The 19,449-nt window shown below is 38.1% G+C and overlaps 1 protein-coding gene across 38 annotated transcripts in view; it reads left to right on the top strand.

Moving 5' to 3' along the window:
* The first annotated feature begins 494 nt into the window (after window positions 1–494).
* SLMAP (sarcolemma associated protein) overlaps window positions 495–19,449 on the top strand; it is a 149,499-nt gene continuing 130,544 nt past the window's right edge. For all 38 annotated transcript variants that reach the window (XM_068557019.1, XM_068557013.1, XM_068557017.1 and 35 more), the window contains exon 1: window positions 495–710. In XM_068557019.1, coding sequence (XP_068413120.1) covers window positions 513–710 — 198 coding nt within the window. In that variant the 5' untranslated portion in view covers window positions 495–512. The remainder of the gene's footprint in view (window positions 711–19,449) is intronic.

The following is a 19,449-nucleotide window of genomic DNA, read 5'->3' as shown; positions in this document are numbered from 1 at the left end:
CCAGAGGTGTTCAGCTACACCACCTTTCTTCCGCCCGAAAGGACCTTTCTGGCCGCACCGACCCTTTCTTCATGCTGCAGTGCTGCAACATTTCCGCCACCGAGGGGGGAAAGCGGCCGCGATCCCAAACAAAACACAAGAATTGGTGTGTGACTCATCTGGTTGTATACCTCCAGTCCCCAAACTGTCTTCCAGGAGTTTTCTTGGCCGAAGCTGTCCAATGTTTGAGCCTTTTTTTCCCAGGGAAGAAGATGGACTGAAAGCTGCCAGTTGGGGACTTTTTGTGATCAGGGCCCTGCTGGGTTTTAAAGGAGGTGATGGGGCTTGCGCTGGCTTGTCTTCCCACCCCAGTGAAGAGTTTTTGATGTTCACTGGTTATGTTTAGACAATGTGCAGTTTGCTTTAATTTAAAATTTTGGGGGGGATAGGGGTATAGGCTTGTGCAGGGCAGTCCGGATCCGGTGGAACTCCTCTTTGTTCCTGGTAGGAGAGACACCCCAAGTCTGTCCTCGATGCCGTCAGCCTTGGCCATCTTCACTTGTCGCCCGAACTCACACCCGTTTCAGGAGCGTCATGTCTACCTGGACGAGCCTATTAAAATCGGCCGCTCGGTGGCCCGCTGTCGACCAGCGCAGAATAATGCTACCTTTGATTGCAAAGTGCTGTCAAGGAACCATGCTCTCGTCTGGTTTGATCACAAGACGGGCAAGGTAATGTCACTACGTTGTCTAACAATTGTTGCTTTTCGTTTCCCTTTGCCCCTTCTGCATAATGAATGTGGGATCCCAGGGCTTGCACCCAGAGGAGAGTTTCAGCAAGGCCATGAAACCAACTTTTTGTGTGTCTGGTTCTAGTGGAAATTTGATTGAGGTGGTTGAATGGAAAACAGAGAAGGTATTGTTAATTGAACGCCTCGAGAGGGCGATGGCATCTTGATAACGTGGTCATTCCTAGTGAAATCCCAAACCCTAATTCATTTTAGAAAACTAGATAGCGAAACTTGGCTTCTTGCTTTCAGTCTTTTTAGAAAGGTGAATTTGTAGTTCAGTGCTTGATGAAGCAAGCAGCAGTTCCCAAAGCAATGCAGGGAATCTGCGGCCAGTATTACTCTGGGGCTCAAATGACTCAGTGGTGAGATATAGTTAACAACACAGTAGCTTTTAGTTGAGTTCAGATCAGGGCTTTTCTAGCAAGGACAGTGTTTGTGTAAATTTATTTTGGAAGATTTGATACATATTTACCTAGGAAGGGATAATTTGCAATTATCAAAGCCAATTTAATTAAGCATGAACAACTAAGTTTATGATTTCAGAGTTTTGTTTGCAGGTTGGGTGAATGTATACCAATTGCTTTTGAAAATCACTTTGATGTTCCCTTCAGCACTTAATAAAAACACTTAATGCATACTTACAGAGGTGATATTTAAAAATCAGTGTTAAAAATTATTTTCTGAAATTATATCCAACTCTATCAGTTATTGCATTACCTGGATGTGATAGCTTGAATTTAGCGCTCTTCATTATAAGTGACTGACTATTTTAGCATTTTTATGTTGGCATCCTAATTAACTATACATGTGGTTGCTTATATTTTAAGAATACAAGAAAAAAATTGAGTAAGTCCCTTTCAATTTTAAAAACTATCTGTGTGTGAGGAGAATATACTAAAGAGCTCATGTTGGTGCTTAAACCTCAAGTTTTAGTTAATCTACTGAATTAGTTCTAACTTAGAGTAAGTTATGTAAGACTAATAAGAATATCTCCGGTTTCACCTCCTGACTTTTTGGTCCCTCTTTCTGAGTTAAATGATTGTCTTTTTTAAAAGAAGAATTTAAGTCTTTTAGAAGAGTACTGTTTTGAAATGAAAGAAACCTGAGCCTCAAAAGGAAGAGAGAAAGTATTACTTCTGAATTAAGGAATTGTTATATAAATCATTTTTCAAAGAAAGGAGGAAAAGATTGCCCAAGTGCTGTGTGCTTGCGTAATATCTATATCCTACTCTGTATGTAGGATAAAGACTAAAAAGTATGTTAATTTTTCTGTATAACACCAGATGCTCATTTATTTACCTGTGGAACAGATCCTTTTTTCTCCCTGGAAAGTAAAGTTTGGGTGCCTGAAAGACCTCATAGGTTACCTATAGTAATTTAAAGAACTCATCTTTCCAGCAGTCAAATAAAACAAATAACCTGTCAGATCTTGCCACGTGATCGAATTGTTTTAAGAATTAACTATTTAAAGTTTAGGTTTGAACAGACAGTAGGTTTGGTTTTTTTTTAAATCTTTCAATTTGTTCTCAGTAGGAGAAATAAGGAAAAGTACACCTACTCAGTCTTTCCTGAAGCATAAGTCCTTCTTCTATTATTTAAAAAAATTTTTTTTCTATCTATCTATCTATTTATTTATTTTTGGCTGCGTTGGGTCTTCGTTGCTGCACGCGGGCTTTCTCTGGTTGCGGCGAGCGGGGGCTACTTTTCGTTGCAGTGCGCAGGCTTCTCATTGCGGTGGCTTCTCCTGTTGCGGATCGCGGGCTTCAGGCACGTGGGCTTCAGTAGTTGTGGCATGAGGGCTCAGTAGTTGTGGCTCATGGGCTCTAGAGTGCAGGCTTAGTAGTTGTGGCACGAGGGCTTAGTCGCTCCGCGGCATGTGGGATCTTCCCCGACCAGGGCTCGAACCCGTGTCCCCTGCATTGGCAGGCGGATTCCTAACCACTGTGCCACCAGGGAAACCCCAGACAGTAGGTTTTGATTGAGCGTCTGTTATGTGCCAGATAGCGTGAGGTACACAGTTACAAAGAAAACCCACAATTAGACCAAATATCATTTATTGTTTTCTCTGTAATAAATTTCCAGTATGAGGATTTGTTACAATTGTATCATAACAAAAGTCCCTAGGGCCTAATATATATTCCCAGCAAATTTCTTTGTACAACACTAGAATCCCCTCCTTCTTTAAGCATTGCCTCAGGCAAGTTCTTTTTGTTTGTTTGTTTTTTTCCTCAAACATCTTTAAACTTCAGTTTTCTCTTCTGGGGATAATAATAGTACCTACTGTTGTTTCCAGCATTGAGATAATCATGTAAATCACTTAGCACCCTGTTACTGGCCCTTAATAAGGGCTCAGTCCTTAGAGAAGAGGGTGTTTGGGGTCAGGGGAAGAGGGAACCATCTAGGCAGGTCTTTGCAGTTTGCTGTAGTGCTGTGGAATCTCAGGAAGGTAATGAGACATTTTTTTCTTTAATGTGATGGCATATGTGGAAGTGATTTTTAAAATTGAAACATGTGAAGAACTTTGTCCAAATTGGCACCTTACCTGGGAAGTGGAAAATTGGGGTAACATGCCCTTTGGTTGACTTTCAATTTGTGAGTGTTGCATTCTGCATTCATCATTATGGGAGAACCATTAAAAGCTGGAAGAAATAATAAACACTTAAAACTTTCTGATTATTCAAGTAATACATGTTTAATGTAGGAAATTTGCAGAGTGTAGGCAGATGGAAATCTAGGTGACATTTTTTAATGTTAAGTTCATGGAATGTGTTATGGTACTTAAAACCTGCATGCTGGAGGGTGACAGGTTTGCCACAGAGTGGAATTTAATAAGCTTCCCCAAATCATCTACTCAGGGATGTAGCAGTTCAATATTGCCCTGCTTGGATTCTGGCCCTGTGTATCATCCTTCACTCGTTTTTGGAGGTCAGACTCTTCAAATTAGATGGCAGATTATAGGATGGTCATTAACTCTTCTGTTGACTCAAGGTACCACTGAACAAGCAAATCTACCCATATGGTGGTTACATAGAAGAGATAGTAAGTGGACTGCCTCCTTCTGATTTGGATGGCCCTATTTGATTTGAGGCTTTGTGGACCAGCGATAGTCTAGTGGTCGACACAGTAGTTTACTTCCAGTCTCACTGTAGTTTACCTAGTAGTAAGTAGTCGTAGTAGTTGTCTACTTCCAGGTTCACTTTTTTACTTAAATTCAACACATATTTTTGGGCACCTGTTCTATCATGATCTGTTTCAGTGGAGAGCATAGTGGTGGGTGGGGACATGGGGGGAAAATGAGGAGAATTGGCAAGAAATTGTTACTCCTTTTTAGGGGCTTATATTTGGATAGAGAGGGTGACTAAACACCTTGAGAACAGTTGATTTGAGATAAGACAGTATTATATAAGTTCAAATGGCAAGAGAGTGATGGTGTTTGAATTAGACTTCAAAATAGGAGTGGACAGGTACAGGTTAAGAAAAGGTGCTTTTATGGGTTGTGTTTGTGTGTGAGGGAATGAGGGTGGAATAAAACAGACAAAAGCAAGTTATTTTGAATGATTTTGGCATCTTCCAAACACTGAGGAAACTGATTTTGTTGGATAGAAGGTCTTGGAGAGTAGCTGTGGGTGAACATTCGTCGTGTGTGGTGTTTTCATGTTTGGGCCTTGTTTTTGGAATTAGTTTTCAGACCTTGGAGGCGAGGGTCTCTGCCTTATGTGTCTGTTTCCTATTATTTCTTGTTAAGTAGATGTTGAGTAACTGAAGCTGAGTAGATAGCCTGGTGCCAGGTTGTGGAATGCCTTTGTTGCCAAACTAAGGGCATGGACCCATGGGTTATGGAAGGCCCAGGAGAGTTCTGTGCCGAGCACTGACATACCAAAACCATTATTTAAGAGTGATAAAACGTCCACATGTAGAGAGGCCTGGAGCAAGTAAAAATGGGTAACTGTTAGCTTAACTAAACTTATTGTGTACTATGTACCATGCCCTGTTCTAAATGCTTTACATGTTAACTTATTTAATACTTAAATATCTATTTAAGATAGGTGCTTATTTTTCCCATATTAACATATGAGGAAATTAAGGCAGAGTGATTAGATTAGGTTAACTTGCCCAAGTTCATATAGCTAATAAATGGTAGAGGTGGGATTTGAACTGAGGTTTTCTGACTCTTGAATCCAAGCTCTTAACCACTTTGCTATTCCAAGGCTTTGTAAAAGTTTAGATATGATGTCATGTTGTAGGGGCATGGGCCAGGTTCATAGTAGGAAGGAAAATGACTAAATGCCAGAAAATGAAAAAAGACAAATGTGTTAACTTGTCTGTTAGGACTTCAGCAAAGAGAGAAGGTCTGTGTGGACTGGAGATTTTAGGAAAGGTTTCATGGATAGATGGTTTCATGGACGAGATGCAATTTGAGCTAGACCTTAGGACTTTTTGAATAGGGCGGAATGTAGATAGAGTCAGTCGGAAAGGAGTTTTGGGTGGGAAAAATTGCTCAAGTAAAGGCATAGAAGCAGGAATGATGTGGCACGTTTCAAGGACATTGCAAGAAAGTCATTGCAAAGGAGAAATCTCCAGAATTTGACAACCAGGATTGTTTCTTCCCTCTTCCTTCCGTATGACTGCAAAGATCCTGGCCTCAGCTTCTGGGGAGAGTGGCAGATCATACATTCATTGATTTTGTTTGTATTATGTTTCAACAGATGTCTGTTTTTTTTTTTTTTTTTTTTACAGAAGTTACAAAGGTCATTAAGAGCTAGTTTTTGTGAGAAAGACATGTATTTGACATGTTATGTTTAATACGCATTAATGTAAACATGTTCAGAAGGCCTGGTTATGTATCCACGGCACATCATCATTTCCTTCTATGTTACTTTTAACAGTAGTGGAAAGTTAATGAAATATTTTGTCTTATTTCAAGTTGTTAAAAATATGGTTGGTGTATACACTTAAAACATTTTTGTTCTACTTAGTTATTTGACTTTACTCCTTGGCTTAAATTTATTCTTTACCTTCTCAGGCTCCTGTTTGGTTTTCTCAAGTGGTATTTATGTTAGAGCTTAGTATCTATTCTCTTTTATAAATAGGGAGGAGGGTGTCTGTCATTTAGAGTTTTTAGTGAAAAGATTGTGAGATTGGTTCTCAGTGTATGTCAGTTACTTGAATCCAGAAAAATGGTGGCATTTGTTAGCTGCAGAAATGTTCTAAGGACTCTTTCCTGCCCATGCTTCTCTCACTACCACTACCAGTAGTTGAACAGTTTATACCCCTGCTCAAAATCTAGGTTGTTTGCCCCTTTAATTTTTTTTTTTTTTTTTTGGCCCCCTTAATTTTTAACATGATATACAAAACCTTCAAAATCCGTCTCTCATTCCTTTTTTTTTCCAGCTTCGCCTTCTATTACTCCTTTCTTCCTTTGCCCCAGACTCTGTGCAGTAGCTACGTGACAGTGCTCATTGTTCCCAGAAAAAGAGCCGTTTTTGCTGTTTTGACTTCCAGAATGACTTTTCCCCTTCATCCCAGTTCCAATGTGACACCTTCCCTGACTCCCACTAACTGAGGAGTTCATTGCTTCTTCCTCTATACTCCCATAGACCTTTGTATATAATTTCGTTATGAGACACAGACAACAAAATAATTATGACGCAAATGCACTATTGCTCTGCCAGATGTGAGCTCTGGAGATCAAGGGAATCGGCACTACATAAATGCTTGAATGAGTGAAATGTGAACAATGGAGCAGTTTCCATTTCGGCAGACCCCGAGGAGGGTCAAAGAGCAGAAGGTCATTCGAGTTAGTTCTCAATTTGGGATCAGGGACTCAGCTTCCAGTACATGGTGTTTGTATAAATCATTACTTATTGAGAATTTGCAGTGTGCAAGACACTTTGCCAAGTGTTATGGTATCTTAGATAATCTTGTGATTGGTGATACTATTAATTTTGAGCCATTACATATATATATCCATTCTCATGCAAAATAATACTTTTAAGGGTTTAATGATATTCAGAATGCTTTCTCATTTCACTTGATCTGTATATAACACTTAGGAGGTAGGTAGAGCAACCGCAGACTGGCTCCGTTTTATGAAAAAAGAGTTTGCTGTTTAGAGGTTATTTGCACAAGGTCATCTCTTAGTAACTGTGGAGAGTTGGAACTAGAATCTAGACTGTTTGCCTCTGAAATAAAAACCAACTGCTAGACATTTATTCTGAACTGTCTTATTATGGAATGAACAATTATTGTAATGAAAATCTGTCTTTTGCTCTCTTGAAGGGTAATCTAAGCTATCATTTTCTGGAAGTATAACTAAAAAGCTTGTCATATGACAGTCTTTCAAAGACTGAGAGAATCTGAGTTAATTATTTCTCTGAGTCAGCTAGCATTTTTTTAAACATACCCCTACTACTCCTAGCAATAAATATATTTTTTCTTAAGTTTGCATTCAGGCAACTGATATGGATTTGAGTGTTTATGCAAATGAATGAAACAGCCTTGGAAAAACTTGTGTGCCATGCAAATTTTTAATTCTTTAGAGAGAATAGCTGATAGGTGTAAAGAAAAAAGTAAAGTTTATGTAGGCACTTGAAAACATGGAAGCCTTTGGTGATTCTGCTGTATCCTTTGTCAAATATGTAATCTGGGTTAGATTTTAATTTAAAGACATAGGAAACTTTGTTTTCTTAGTTATTTGCATTAAGGTTTTATCAATACTTTCAGGCTTATGGTTTTATCTACATTTATAACTACTGACTTATTCTAGCTGAGTCAAGTAGAAATGAATTTCCAATATGGACCTTCAAGCTATTCTTCCTTTTTTTATTTTTCACTTACAAAAATAATGGATACATTCTCATAAAAATTGAAGCAATAAGGACGTATGTGGAGTATATATATGTCCTCCTTCACATAGGTACCTCTTATCCTCTTCCCTTCCTCTAGAAGTAACTTTTGTTATTAGTTTGGTATGTAATTTTCAGAGCTTTTTCTGTGCATTTGTCTTCTTGGGTATGTAGATAAGTAAGGTTTTTTGTTGTTGTTACTTTTTTTCATGAACAATTGGATCATAATTTTAAATGTACTTTTTAGCTGATGACATCAAGTGAATTATGGTCAGCTTATCTGAAATGTGTTAATATGCTCTGGGTTATGACCAGCATCCAGACTGCTGTAAAATTAATATCATTTTATTGAGCACTTACCAGCTGGTACACTGAATTTTATATGCATTATCTCATTTAATCCTCACAACAGACTTTTGAATTTGTTAGTATTATTATCCTCAGGATGAGAAAGCTGAGCTTCAGGAAGGGTGAAGGAATTTGTTCAGGGTAACACAGAGAGTGGTGAAGTCAGGATTTGAACCCCAGTCATCTGATTGCAGAATGCATGCTCTTGATCGCTCTGTTGCTTGCTACCTCAGCACCTCCGCGCAATTAGTCATCGTTAATCTCATCACCAACCAGTTAGTGAGCAATAGATCAAAAGAAAAAAATATATTGAAATAAAAACCTTATTGTCCATTAACTCATAGATATTTTGGTAGTAAATCTGTGTAGAGTTTTAATTGAAGACCAGTTCCTCAAACAATATTTATTCATTACTTAAAATTCTACAATTTGAAAAAAAACCCAACTCTACATGTAAAGATATTAGAGTATCACTGTTCAGATACTATAATATACTAAAAAAAGATACTCTTTCATTAGATAATTTTTTAGTATGCTTTATTTTTATTGAGGTATAGTTGATTACAAAATGCAAGTTTCAGGTGTACAACATAGTAGTTCACAGTTTTTAAAGATTATACTCCATTTAAAGTTACTATAAAATATTGGCTATATTCCCTGTGCTGTACAATTTATCCTTGTAGCTTATGTATTTTATTCATAGTAGTTTGTACCTCTTAATTCCCTACCCCTATCTTTTCCCTCTCCGCACTGGTAACCACTAGTTTCTTCTCTATATCTGTGAGTCTGTTTCTGTTTGTTATATTCATTGGTTTGTTTTATTTTTTAAATTCCATGTATAAGTGATAATATACAGTATTTGTCTTTCTCTTTCTGACTTATTTCACTAAGCATGATACCCTCCAGGTCCATTCATGTTGTTGCAAATGGAAAAATGTCATTCTTTTTTATGGCTTAGTAATATTCTGTTGTACATATATACCACACCTTCTTTATCCATTCATCTGTTGATGGACACTTACTTTGCTTCCATGTCTTGGCTGTTGTAAACAATGCTGCTGTGAACATTGGGGTGCATGTATCTTTTTGAATTAGTGTTTTTGGGTTTTGTTTGGTTTTTTTTTTTGGCTATACACCCAGGAGTGGAATTGCTGGATCATATGGTAGTTCTCTTTTTAGTTTTTTGAGGACTCTTCATACTGTTTTCCACAGTGGCTACACCAATTTACGGTCCCACCAACAGTGTACAAGAGTTCCCTTCTCTCCACATCCTTCATTGGATAATTTCTAAGTATAATATGTTTGGAGGTTGTATTTTAAATTATATATGTGACCTCCCCCTATAAGTAAATCTAATTTAGAAAAAAATGAATATATTTGGTTTTTTAACTTTAAATATAGAAATATTAACTGTATTATTAGATGCCAGTTATGTTTCCTTCCACTTCAGAAGTTCAGGGATAGAAGATAAGATCATGCTGTATGTTACTAGTATAGCAATGGTAGTTATGCTTGTAGAATAAACAAAATTTGTAGCTTTGAATTTTTTGGAAAATTTTGCGTAGTAAAAAGGAATGTTACAGGGTTATCATATAAGCCAGCAATTCTACTCCTTTGTATATACCCAAGAGAAATCAAAACATATGTCCACACAAAAACTTGTACAAATGTTCATTGTAAAAAGAAAAAAAAAACAACCCAATGTCCTTCAACTGATGAGTGGGTAAATAAAATGTGGTATACTATATAAAGGAATATTATTTGGTAATTAAAAGGAATGAAATATTGATACATACTACAACATGGATGAACCTTGAAAACACTATGTTCAGTGAAAGGCCACATATTGTTTAATTCTGCTTATATGAAATGTGTAGGATAGGCAAATCCATAGAGAGAAAGTAGATTAGTGGTTGCCAGGAGCAGGAAGTAACAGGGAGTGTGATGGTTAATTTTATATGTCAACTTGGTGAGGCCATGGTGTCCAGTTTTTGGTTAAATACCAGTCTAGATGTTGCTGTGAAGGTATTTAAAAAATGTGATTAACATTTAAATCAGTAGGCTTTGAATAAAGCAGATTACCCTCCAGAATGTGAGTCTTATCCAATTAGTTGAAGGCCTTAAGAGAAAAGACTGAGGTTCCCCCAAAGAAGGAATTCTGCCTTCAGAGAGCCATCATACTCAAGACTGCAACAGCAGTTCTTCCCTTCTCTAGCCGGCTGGCCTGCCCTGCAAATTTCAGTTGACGGCCCCCAGGATGTTATATGAGCTAATTAAAATAAATCTCTCTCTCTCTGTATATATACACATCCTATTGGCTCTGTTTCTCTGGAGAACCCTGACTAATATAATACATGGAGTGACTGCTGAATGGGTACAGGTTTCTCTTTGGGATGACCAAAATGTTATAAAATTGATTGTGGCATTTAAAAAAAATGTTTAAAAATCGCGGTGATGGTTGCTCTGAATTGTACACTTTAAATTGGTGAATTGTATGTTGTTTGAATTATATCTCAAAATGCTCTTATAAAAAAAGAGGACTGTTAGATGGAGTAATAGGTTAGTGAAAGCAGGTTAGTGTGTAGGAAGTGGAAGAATGTAGAGTTCAATGTGGATAGTCTAGCAGAGCAGCTTTTGAAGTACTGTGTGGCTTAATTTCTGTCACTAGTTTCTTAGTGTGAATGTCTTACTCTTGGTTAGACTTTTGTTTTATTGAATTTAGTAGATGGTGTTTCGAAATTTAACTACATTTGTTGAAACAAAAGTCTAACCAAGAGTAAGATACAAATACTAAAGAGGTAGAGACAAAATTTTGGTATTATTGAGAAGCTCTAGTGCCAAAGTCTTAATGTGGGAGTTGAGAAATGGTTGGAAAGATGCAATTTATAAGTCCCAATCTGAACCTGGGAATCTTAAGATATTAATTTTTCTCACCAGTGAATCTTGCATATGCAGGCCTATAGAGCGTGGTAAAATATTATTAGAATGAATGATGTTGTCTTGACTAGAAGGAAGTAGTCGTTTAAATTATAGTTGAACTTAAACTGGGACCATTCCTAGTCCTTAACAAGTATCTGAATGTCTCATGCGTGCAGTGTAGTGCCCGGTAGATAGTACTGAAAAATACAGTTACAATACAAATAAGCCCAACAATAGAAGTATCTACGAATCATTGTTTCCAAGGAGCTAAGGGAGTGATGTATTCCTTCCCTAGGATTGGGGGCAGCAAATATGGAAGGAATGAAGAGGGCTTCATAGAGAAAGTTGTTTTTAAGCTACTGTTTGAAGAGTGAGGACTTTACTCTCTGTATAAAATAGAGCAGGGCATTCCAGCCCCAGGGAATAGTGTGTGTTTAGGGCAGAAAAGCCTGAAGAGAATGATGTATTCTGGGAAATGCAAACCCAGAAGTTAGCAGAATTGAGGAGGGGAAAATAGAGCTGCTATCAGATCTTTGGGGGTCATTGAACACTGCTGGTAGAAGTTTTAGGGTTGGACTACCTGAGTTGGAATCCTGGCTCCACTGCTTGCCAGGTGTGTGACCTTGAGGAGTCTCTGTGCCTCAGTTTTCCTCATCTAAAAATGAGGCTAATAGTGGGATTCACCTCATAGGATTGTTGTAGAGATATGAGAATTCATGTAAAGCAGTTAGTAGAATGTTTGGCACAGAATAAGTACAAACAGTCCCTGATTTACAGTAGTTCAATTTAGGATTTTTCGACTTCATGATGGTATGAAAGTGATAATACATTCAGTAGAAACCGTACTTAAGATTTTGATCTTTTCCTGCAATATGTGGTATGATACTCCCTTGTGGTGCTGGGCAGCGACAGCAAGCCACGGCTTCCAGTCAGCTATCCAATCCCAAGGGTAAACAGCCAGTACACTTACAACCATCTGTGCCCATACAACCATTCTGTTTTTCATTTTTAGTATAATATTCAATAAATTACATGAGATATTCAACACTTTATTATAAAATAGGTTTTGTGTTAGATGTTTTTTCCCAACTGTAGGCTAAAATAAGTGTTCTGAGCATGTTTAAGGTAGGCTAGACTAAGCTATGATGTTCGGTAGGTTAAGTGTATGAAATGCATTTTCAACTTACTTACAATGGGTTTATTGGGACATAACATCATCGTAAGTCTAGGAAGATCTGTGTTCAGTAGCTTGTGGCTATTTTAATTTTTCTTTATATTTTTAGTTGGTGTGTTTGCACAGTAAGACCTGTATGCTTATTTTCTATAAGTGTTCTTTTTTTATTGTTAAAAAGGTTTTCTTCTTCGAATATCTGCCTTTCGAGTCTCCTCAACTAAGTTATTTGATACCTTGAAACTTTTTTGAATGTGTTAAAGAAATAGTGTGATACAGTAAAAAAAAAATTGGTCTTTGTCCCAGGTTCCTGGCTCACAACTCCTAAAACTCGTGGAATCTTCTGAGTGATAAGAGTGTCTCTTGTATGCTAATAAGATGACTGGTGGCTGGGAGCCCCTGGATAGCTTCAGGATAGTACTGGTCACCAGAAAGACTAAGTGATTAGAGGGTTGGAACTTTGGGGCCCGCTTACCAATCTCTGGGAAGAGGAGGGGTAGCAGGATGAAGATTGAGTTATATAAAAACTCTTGAACAGTGAGATTCAGGGAGCTTTTGGTTTGGTGATCACATCGAGGTGCTAGGAGGGTGGCTCACCGGAGAAGACATGGAAGCTCCTAGCCCTTTTCCTCATACCTTGCCCTTTGCAATTCTTTCATTTGACCATTCCTAAATTGTATCCATGTTGCAAGTATCGGTGACAACCTGGGACTTTTGACTGGCAGTAGAAGTGGGGGCAGTCTTGCCCTTAACTGAGCCCTTAACCTTTGGGATCTGACATTAACTCCGGGTAGATAGTGTCAGAGTTGAATTGAATTGTAGGACACTCGGCTTTTCTTAGAAAGTTGGAGGAGTAGTGTTAGAAAAGACAGCCACACATTTGGTATCAGAAGTGTTGTGAGTAAAAGCAGTTCAAATAGTCTTCTAATTAATATCCATTATCCAGTACTACCAAGTTTGTATGCTTTCCCTGTTAAAAGGAATAAAAATCATTAGCATACTTGGCTTACCTTACTTGAAGATATGGAGTTAAAGGAGCTGAGTAAGTTATATGATGAGAATCTAGTTAATCAATCAGGAAACATGTAAGAGAGTGTATATGCTATATTAGGCAACATGGGGCATAATGAAAGTATTAAGATATCACTTCAGTCTTTGAGGAGCTTATAGTTTAATTGGGAAGCCAGACCTAGCCTCATAAACAACTAGGGAAGAATTAAGTTCTAAATGGAATTAAAAGCTCTATGTGATTAAGGTGGAGAAGGCTTGAATTGGACCCTGAAGATTTAGGATAGAAAATAACAGGTGTCCTTGGTGTATAAAGGTCTGCATGAAAAGGCATACGGCCAGAGGGATAGTCCGGAGGGAACTGTGTGTTAAGGAGCTCTGCTACTGGTTTGAGCAGGTAGTTTAGGTTAAATGACAGAGGTGAACTTGTCAGGTTCCATTTCAGGAAGGCTGTGGAGGTGGGGCAATAGGGCAGAAATCTTTAGGGAACCAAGGCCCAAGCCCTGGGATTAGGAATCTTGGATTTGTAGTTTAGGGGAAAGCTGTGCCTCCCCTTAACCCAGCCAAATAACCCTAATAACTAAAATGGTATGTTCTGTAGTGGGTTATGAAACACCTATCTGCTTTAATAAGCTGACTTTATAATAAAGTGATTGGAAAGTGGTGAGGATTTGATTCATAGTGAGTAGACAAAATTCGAAGTTTCCAAAGTATGACTTCTTATTTTCAAGATGGTTTCTCTCTTGGCATGTTAAAAGATTGCATTTGTGTGCCTCATTTTAGGGTATTTTTTTTTTGTCAGTCACTTTAAGTTCTGGAATAAACTTATTTAAGTACCATTTCTGGGGGCTTCCCTGGTGGCTCAGTGGTTAAGAATCCACCTGCCAGTGCGGGGGACACAGGTTCAAGCCCTGGTCCGGGAAGATCCCACATGCTGTGGAGCAACTAAGCCCCTGTGCCACAACTACTGAGCCTGTGCTCTAGAGCCCGCAAGCCACAACTACTGAGCCTGCATGCCACAACTACTGAAGCCCATGCACCCTAGAGCCCACATGCCGCAACTACTGAGCCCACGCGCCACAACTACTGAAGCTCATGCGCTCTAGGGCCCACGTGCCACAACTACTGAGCCCGTGAGCTGCAACTACTGAAACCTGCGTGCCTAGAGCCTGTGCTCTGCAACAAGAGAAACCACCTCAATGAGAAGCCTGTGCACCGCAACGAAGAGTAGCCCCCGGTCGCTTCAACTAGAGAAGGTCCACTTGCAGCAACGAAGACCCAATGCAGCCAAAAAAAGAAAGAAATTTGACTTCCCTGGTGGTCCAGTGGTAAAGAATCTGCCTTCCAACACAGGGAATGTGGGTTCTATCCCTGGTCGGGGAACTAAGATCCCACATGCCACGGGGCAACTAAGCCTGTGCGCCACTACTACTGAGCTTGTGCGCCTCAACAAGAGAGCCCGCGTGCCGCAAACTACAGAGCCCACACGCTGTGGACCCTATGCTCCACAACTAAAGAAATGCCTGCTAGAGAAGCCCATGCGCCACAACTAGAGAAAAGCCTGCTAGAGAGAAGTCCACGCGCCACAACTAGAGAGAAGCCTGCACTCTGCAACGAAAGATCCCGCATGACTCAACAAACATCCTGCTTGCTGCAACTAAGACCCCTCACAGCCAAAAAAAAAAAAAGTCTTTTTTTTTTTTTAAGTCTCTCGTTAGAGAATATAGACTATCTTTATGCCCTTGGGGTAAGGAAGGATATCATAAATAATTCACAAAAAGAACACATTGAAGTAAAATATTGATAAATTCAAATACATTAAAATTAATTTTGGTCGTTAAAATAGAATGAAAAAAATGAAGAAAAACAACTAACAGAAGATAGTTATGGTACATACTCTGGTAAAATATTGGTATCCAGAATATAGAAAGAACTTGTCCAAATTAATAAGAAATACAGCCCAACGGAAACAATAGTCAAAAGAGACAAATAAGAATTTCAAAGAAGAGGAAGAAAGAATGGATAATAAGAAGTTCAGCGTAACTAGGGAACTGTAAACGGAAACCTCGAGATACCATTTATACTCATTTTATTTTTATAAATTTATTTATTTATTTTTGGCTGTGTTGGGTCTTTGTTGCTGTGTGCAGGCTTTCTCTAGTTGCAGCAAACGGGCTATTCTTCGTTGCGGTACACGGGCTTCTTATTGTGGTGACTTCTCTTGTTGCGGAGTATGGGCTCTAGGCGCATGGGCTTCAGTAGTTATGGCATGTGGGCTCTAGAGCACAGGCTCAGTAGTTGTGGCACACAGGCATAGTTGCTCCGCGGCAGGTAGGATCTTCCTGGACCAGGGATCGAACCCATGTCCTTTGCATTGGCAGGTGGATTCTTAACCACTGCGCCACCAGGGAAGTCCCTATACTCATTTTAAAAGTTGAACAGTATTGGGACTTCCCTGGTGGTCCAGTGGCTAAGACTCTGCGCTCCCAATGCAGGAGGTCTGGGTTCGATCCCTGGTCAGGGAACTAGATCCCACGTGCTGCAACTAAAGATCCCGCATGCCGCAACTAAAGATCCTGCATGCTGTAACGAAGATCCCGTGTGCCGCAGCTAAGACCCAGCACAGCCAAATAAATAAATATTAAAAAAAAGATAACATCAAGTGTGGGTGACACTGTAGAGCACTAGGAACTCTCATGCTCTATTGTTGATATGATGAGTTACATTGAGTTTTGAATGTTAAACCAACTTTGCATTACTGGGATAAAATCCACTTTATTGTACTGTATTATCCTTTTATACATTGCTGGTTGATTGGCTTATATTTTGTTCAGGCTTTTTGCTTCTTTGTTCGTGAAAGATTAGTCTTAAATGCTTGTTAGAGTTCACCAGTGAAGTCATCTGGATCTGTTTGTGTCTTTTTGTGTGTGTGTGTGTGTGGAATGTTTTAAACTATAAGCTTAACTTCTCTGTTAGCTATATGGCTTTTCAGGTCTATTTCTTCTCGCATTGACTTTGGTAGTTTTTGTCTTTCAAGAAATTTCTCTGTTTCATCTTATTTGTTGGATTTATTGGCATAAAATTATAACATTACCTTATTATCCTTTTAATATCTATAGAATCAGTAGTGATGTTACTTACCTCTCTTGTTCCCAGTACTGATAATTTGTATCTTTTCTCTTTTTTTCTTTATCCTTTAGGCTAGAAACTTATCAACTTTACTGATCTTCTTAAAGAATCAGTTATTTTAAATAGATTTTTCTTTATTATTTTTTTCTGTTATCTGTTCCATGGATTTCTGTCCTTTATTATATCCATTTTTCTGCCTTCTTCAGGTTTAATTTCCTCTTCTGTTTTCTAGTTTCTTAAATTGGAAGCTTAGATCATTGATTTAATACCGCTTCTTTCCTAATAAAGCATGTGATGCTATAATATAACCATTTTGATAAACAATTTGACATTGTTATAATGTTAAACTTGTATATACCTAGTGACCCAGCAGTTCTTCACCTAGATATATACTCTAGAAAAACTTTTTTACAAATCTGTATCAGGAGACATGTTCAAGCATGTTAGTAGTAGCATTTTTCATAATAGCAAAAACTGGAAATAATCCAGATGTCTATTGACAGAAATATGTAGATACTTCTTTTAATTTACACCATAGAATACTGTACAAGAAAGAACATGAATGAACAATAGCTGTATGTATCAATGTAGATGAATCTCAGAAATTTTGAATGAAAAAAGAAAGTTGCAAAGGAATACTTAGACTCTGATGCCAGTTAGTATAAAATTTAAAAATCACAATTCTCATCCATACATCCATTTTACTACATATATAGTAATAGAATGGTAAACATATTTCCTTGTGAGGGTGGCAGAGAGTGAATATAAAAATAGCTAAATTTTATGTAGTATATGCTGGAAAGTGTTAAATACTTTACGAATATATACTTATTTAATTCTCATAATTAAATGAGTACCTGCTGTGAAGCAGGCACTATTATTATTCTCATTTATTAGTAAAGGAGCTTATAAATAAGAGTGCAGAAAACTTTAACTTCCCCAAATCATAATGCTAATAAGTGGTAAACCTTGTAATCAAACTCAGGCAGTCTGGCTCTAGAGTCTGTACTGTTAACCCTTAAGCATACAGCTTACCTCATGGGAGGGGTAGGGAGGGGGTTCTCGAGATAGGTGTTAAGTACATGAATACTTCTTTTATTATTTTTTAGTTTTTATTCATATGTTTGTGTTTATTTTTGTATGTACGAACTACTTAATTAAAATTTTGAAAGAAAAATAACAAAGATCAAGCTATGTGAAATGGAATATAAGAAACATAAGCCCCCAAACTGTGTCCCAAATGGAAGTGTAGGAAGTCAACACTTTTAATTTTCTCTAACATATTTCCTAGATACTAATAGACCATGAAATACTAAAAAATCATAGTTATACGAGTGTGTTGGCTTAGTGGTGTTTCATCAGGCTTATACACTTTTTATTTGTTCACTTCTCTATAGGTATTCCATACTTTAATAACTTCTTTATAATAAAAATATCAGATAAGATTTTTAAAATTCCAAAGATTTCTTTCTTTTTTTTTTTTTTTTAGGCTAAGCGTGGCCTGAGCAGCTCAATTCTCTGCCTACAACACACTGGGCTCTTTTTTTTTTTTAAACTTTGGGTTTATTTATTTATTTATTTATTTTTATTTTTGGCTGTGTTGGGTCTTCGTTTCTGTGCAAGGGCTTTCTCTAGTTGCGGCAAGTGGGGGCCACTCTTCATCGCGGTGCGCGGGCCTCTCATTATCGTGGCCTCTCCTGTTGCGGAGCACAGGCTCCAGACGCGCAGGCTCAGTAATTGTGGCTCACGGGCCTAGTTGCTCCGCGGCATGTGGGATCTTCCCAAACCAGGGCTCGAACCCGTGTCCCCTGCATTGGCAGGCAGATTCTCAACCATTGCGCTACCAGGGAAGCCCCCCGAAGATTTCTTATTACAGCAACATTACATATGTCCTTGTTGAGATGATCAGAAGGGGATTATAAGATGAGTTATAAAGTAAAGAGGCTGACTTTTTGAGATTCTGCTTCATTGTAAAGTCTATAAAAAGAATGAGGACGCTGTCTTTGTACTGATACGGAGAATTCTCCACGGTATGTATTGTCAGGTAACAAAACAGCATGACAGATGAGGCACAGAACAGTGTATATAGTAATCTAGCTTTTATGCAAAGGAGGGAAAATAAGAATCTATATTTGTTGTTTATTTGCTTATGCATAAAGAGATCTGGAAGGATACAAGGGAATTAGTAACTGTGGTTACCTGAGAGTGGGTTCGGGGATGAAAACTGAGTTGATCTGAGATAAGGTGGCAGGAAGACTTTTCAGCGTATATACCTTTTTAGTTCTTTTGGAACTGTGCAACTATGCCATCTATTCTAAATAAATCAACAGCAATTTATTCATTTAAAAAGAAAATATGTTTACTATGGCTCTTTTAGGTAGATTCAGATTTATGTCCTTTTATTTATTTGTTGGCTATAGGATATTTCCATTTCCAGGAGATTTGGTTTTATAATCTCTTGAAATAGTAGAAATTTTGGGAATACTATGCCATTAATTAATAAGGGTTTAAGTTCAAAGAGGACTTTTTCAGTTAGATTCTCAAAGTCTTTCCAGAATGTCCCCTTTTCCAGTGTTAGTTCTTTGATTACCTTCTGCCTCTTTTGGATGTTGTACATTTATAGGCAGAACTTTCCTTTTAATGAGGAGGCTTTTTAAAATAATACAACCTTATATTTAAACAGTTTTATAATTTATAAACTGCTTTGGTACTGTGACTTTGAGCTTTCTGACATCATTTAACTTAAAAAATAGGAAAAGTTAGTGTTTAGATGGCCAAAGTGTTCCTTTTTTCCTTTTTTTTAAATTAAAAAAAATTATTTATTTATCTGTTTACTTATTTATTTATTTATTTTTGGCTGCGTTGGGTCTTCGTTGTTATGCGCAGGCTTTCTGTAGTTGCAACAAGCGGGGCTACTCTTCATTGCGGTGCACAGGCTTCTTGTTGTGAAGCACGGGCTCTAGGCACGCGGGCTTCAGTAGTTGTGGCACGCGGGCTCTAGAGCTCAGGCTCAGTAGTTGCGGCTCACGGGCATAGTTGCTCCGCAGCATGTGGGATCTTCCCGGACTAGGGCTCGAACCCGTGTCCCCTGCTTTGGCAGGCGGATTCTTAACCACTGTACCACCAGGGAAGTTCCTGTTATGTTAGTTTCTGTTGTACAGAAAAGTGATTTAGTTGTGCATATATACATTCTTTTCTATATTCTTTTCCATTATGGTTTATCACAGGGTATTGAAATAGCTCCCTTTGCTGTACAGTAG

Source organism: Eschrichtius robustus, chromosome 12 (assembly GCF_028021215.1).
Source record: "Eschrichtius robustus isolate mEscRob2 chromosome 12, mEscRob2.pri, whole genome shotgun sequence".
Lineage (NCBI taxonomy): Eukaryota > Metazoa > Chordata > Mammalia > Artiodactyla > Eschrichtiidae > Eschrichtius > Eschrichtius robustus.
Note: the sequence above shows the minus strand (reverse complement) of the source record. Positions and strands in the feature narration are given on the sequence as shown.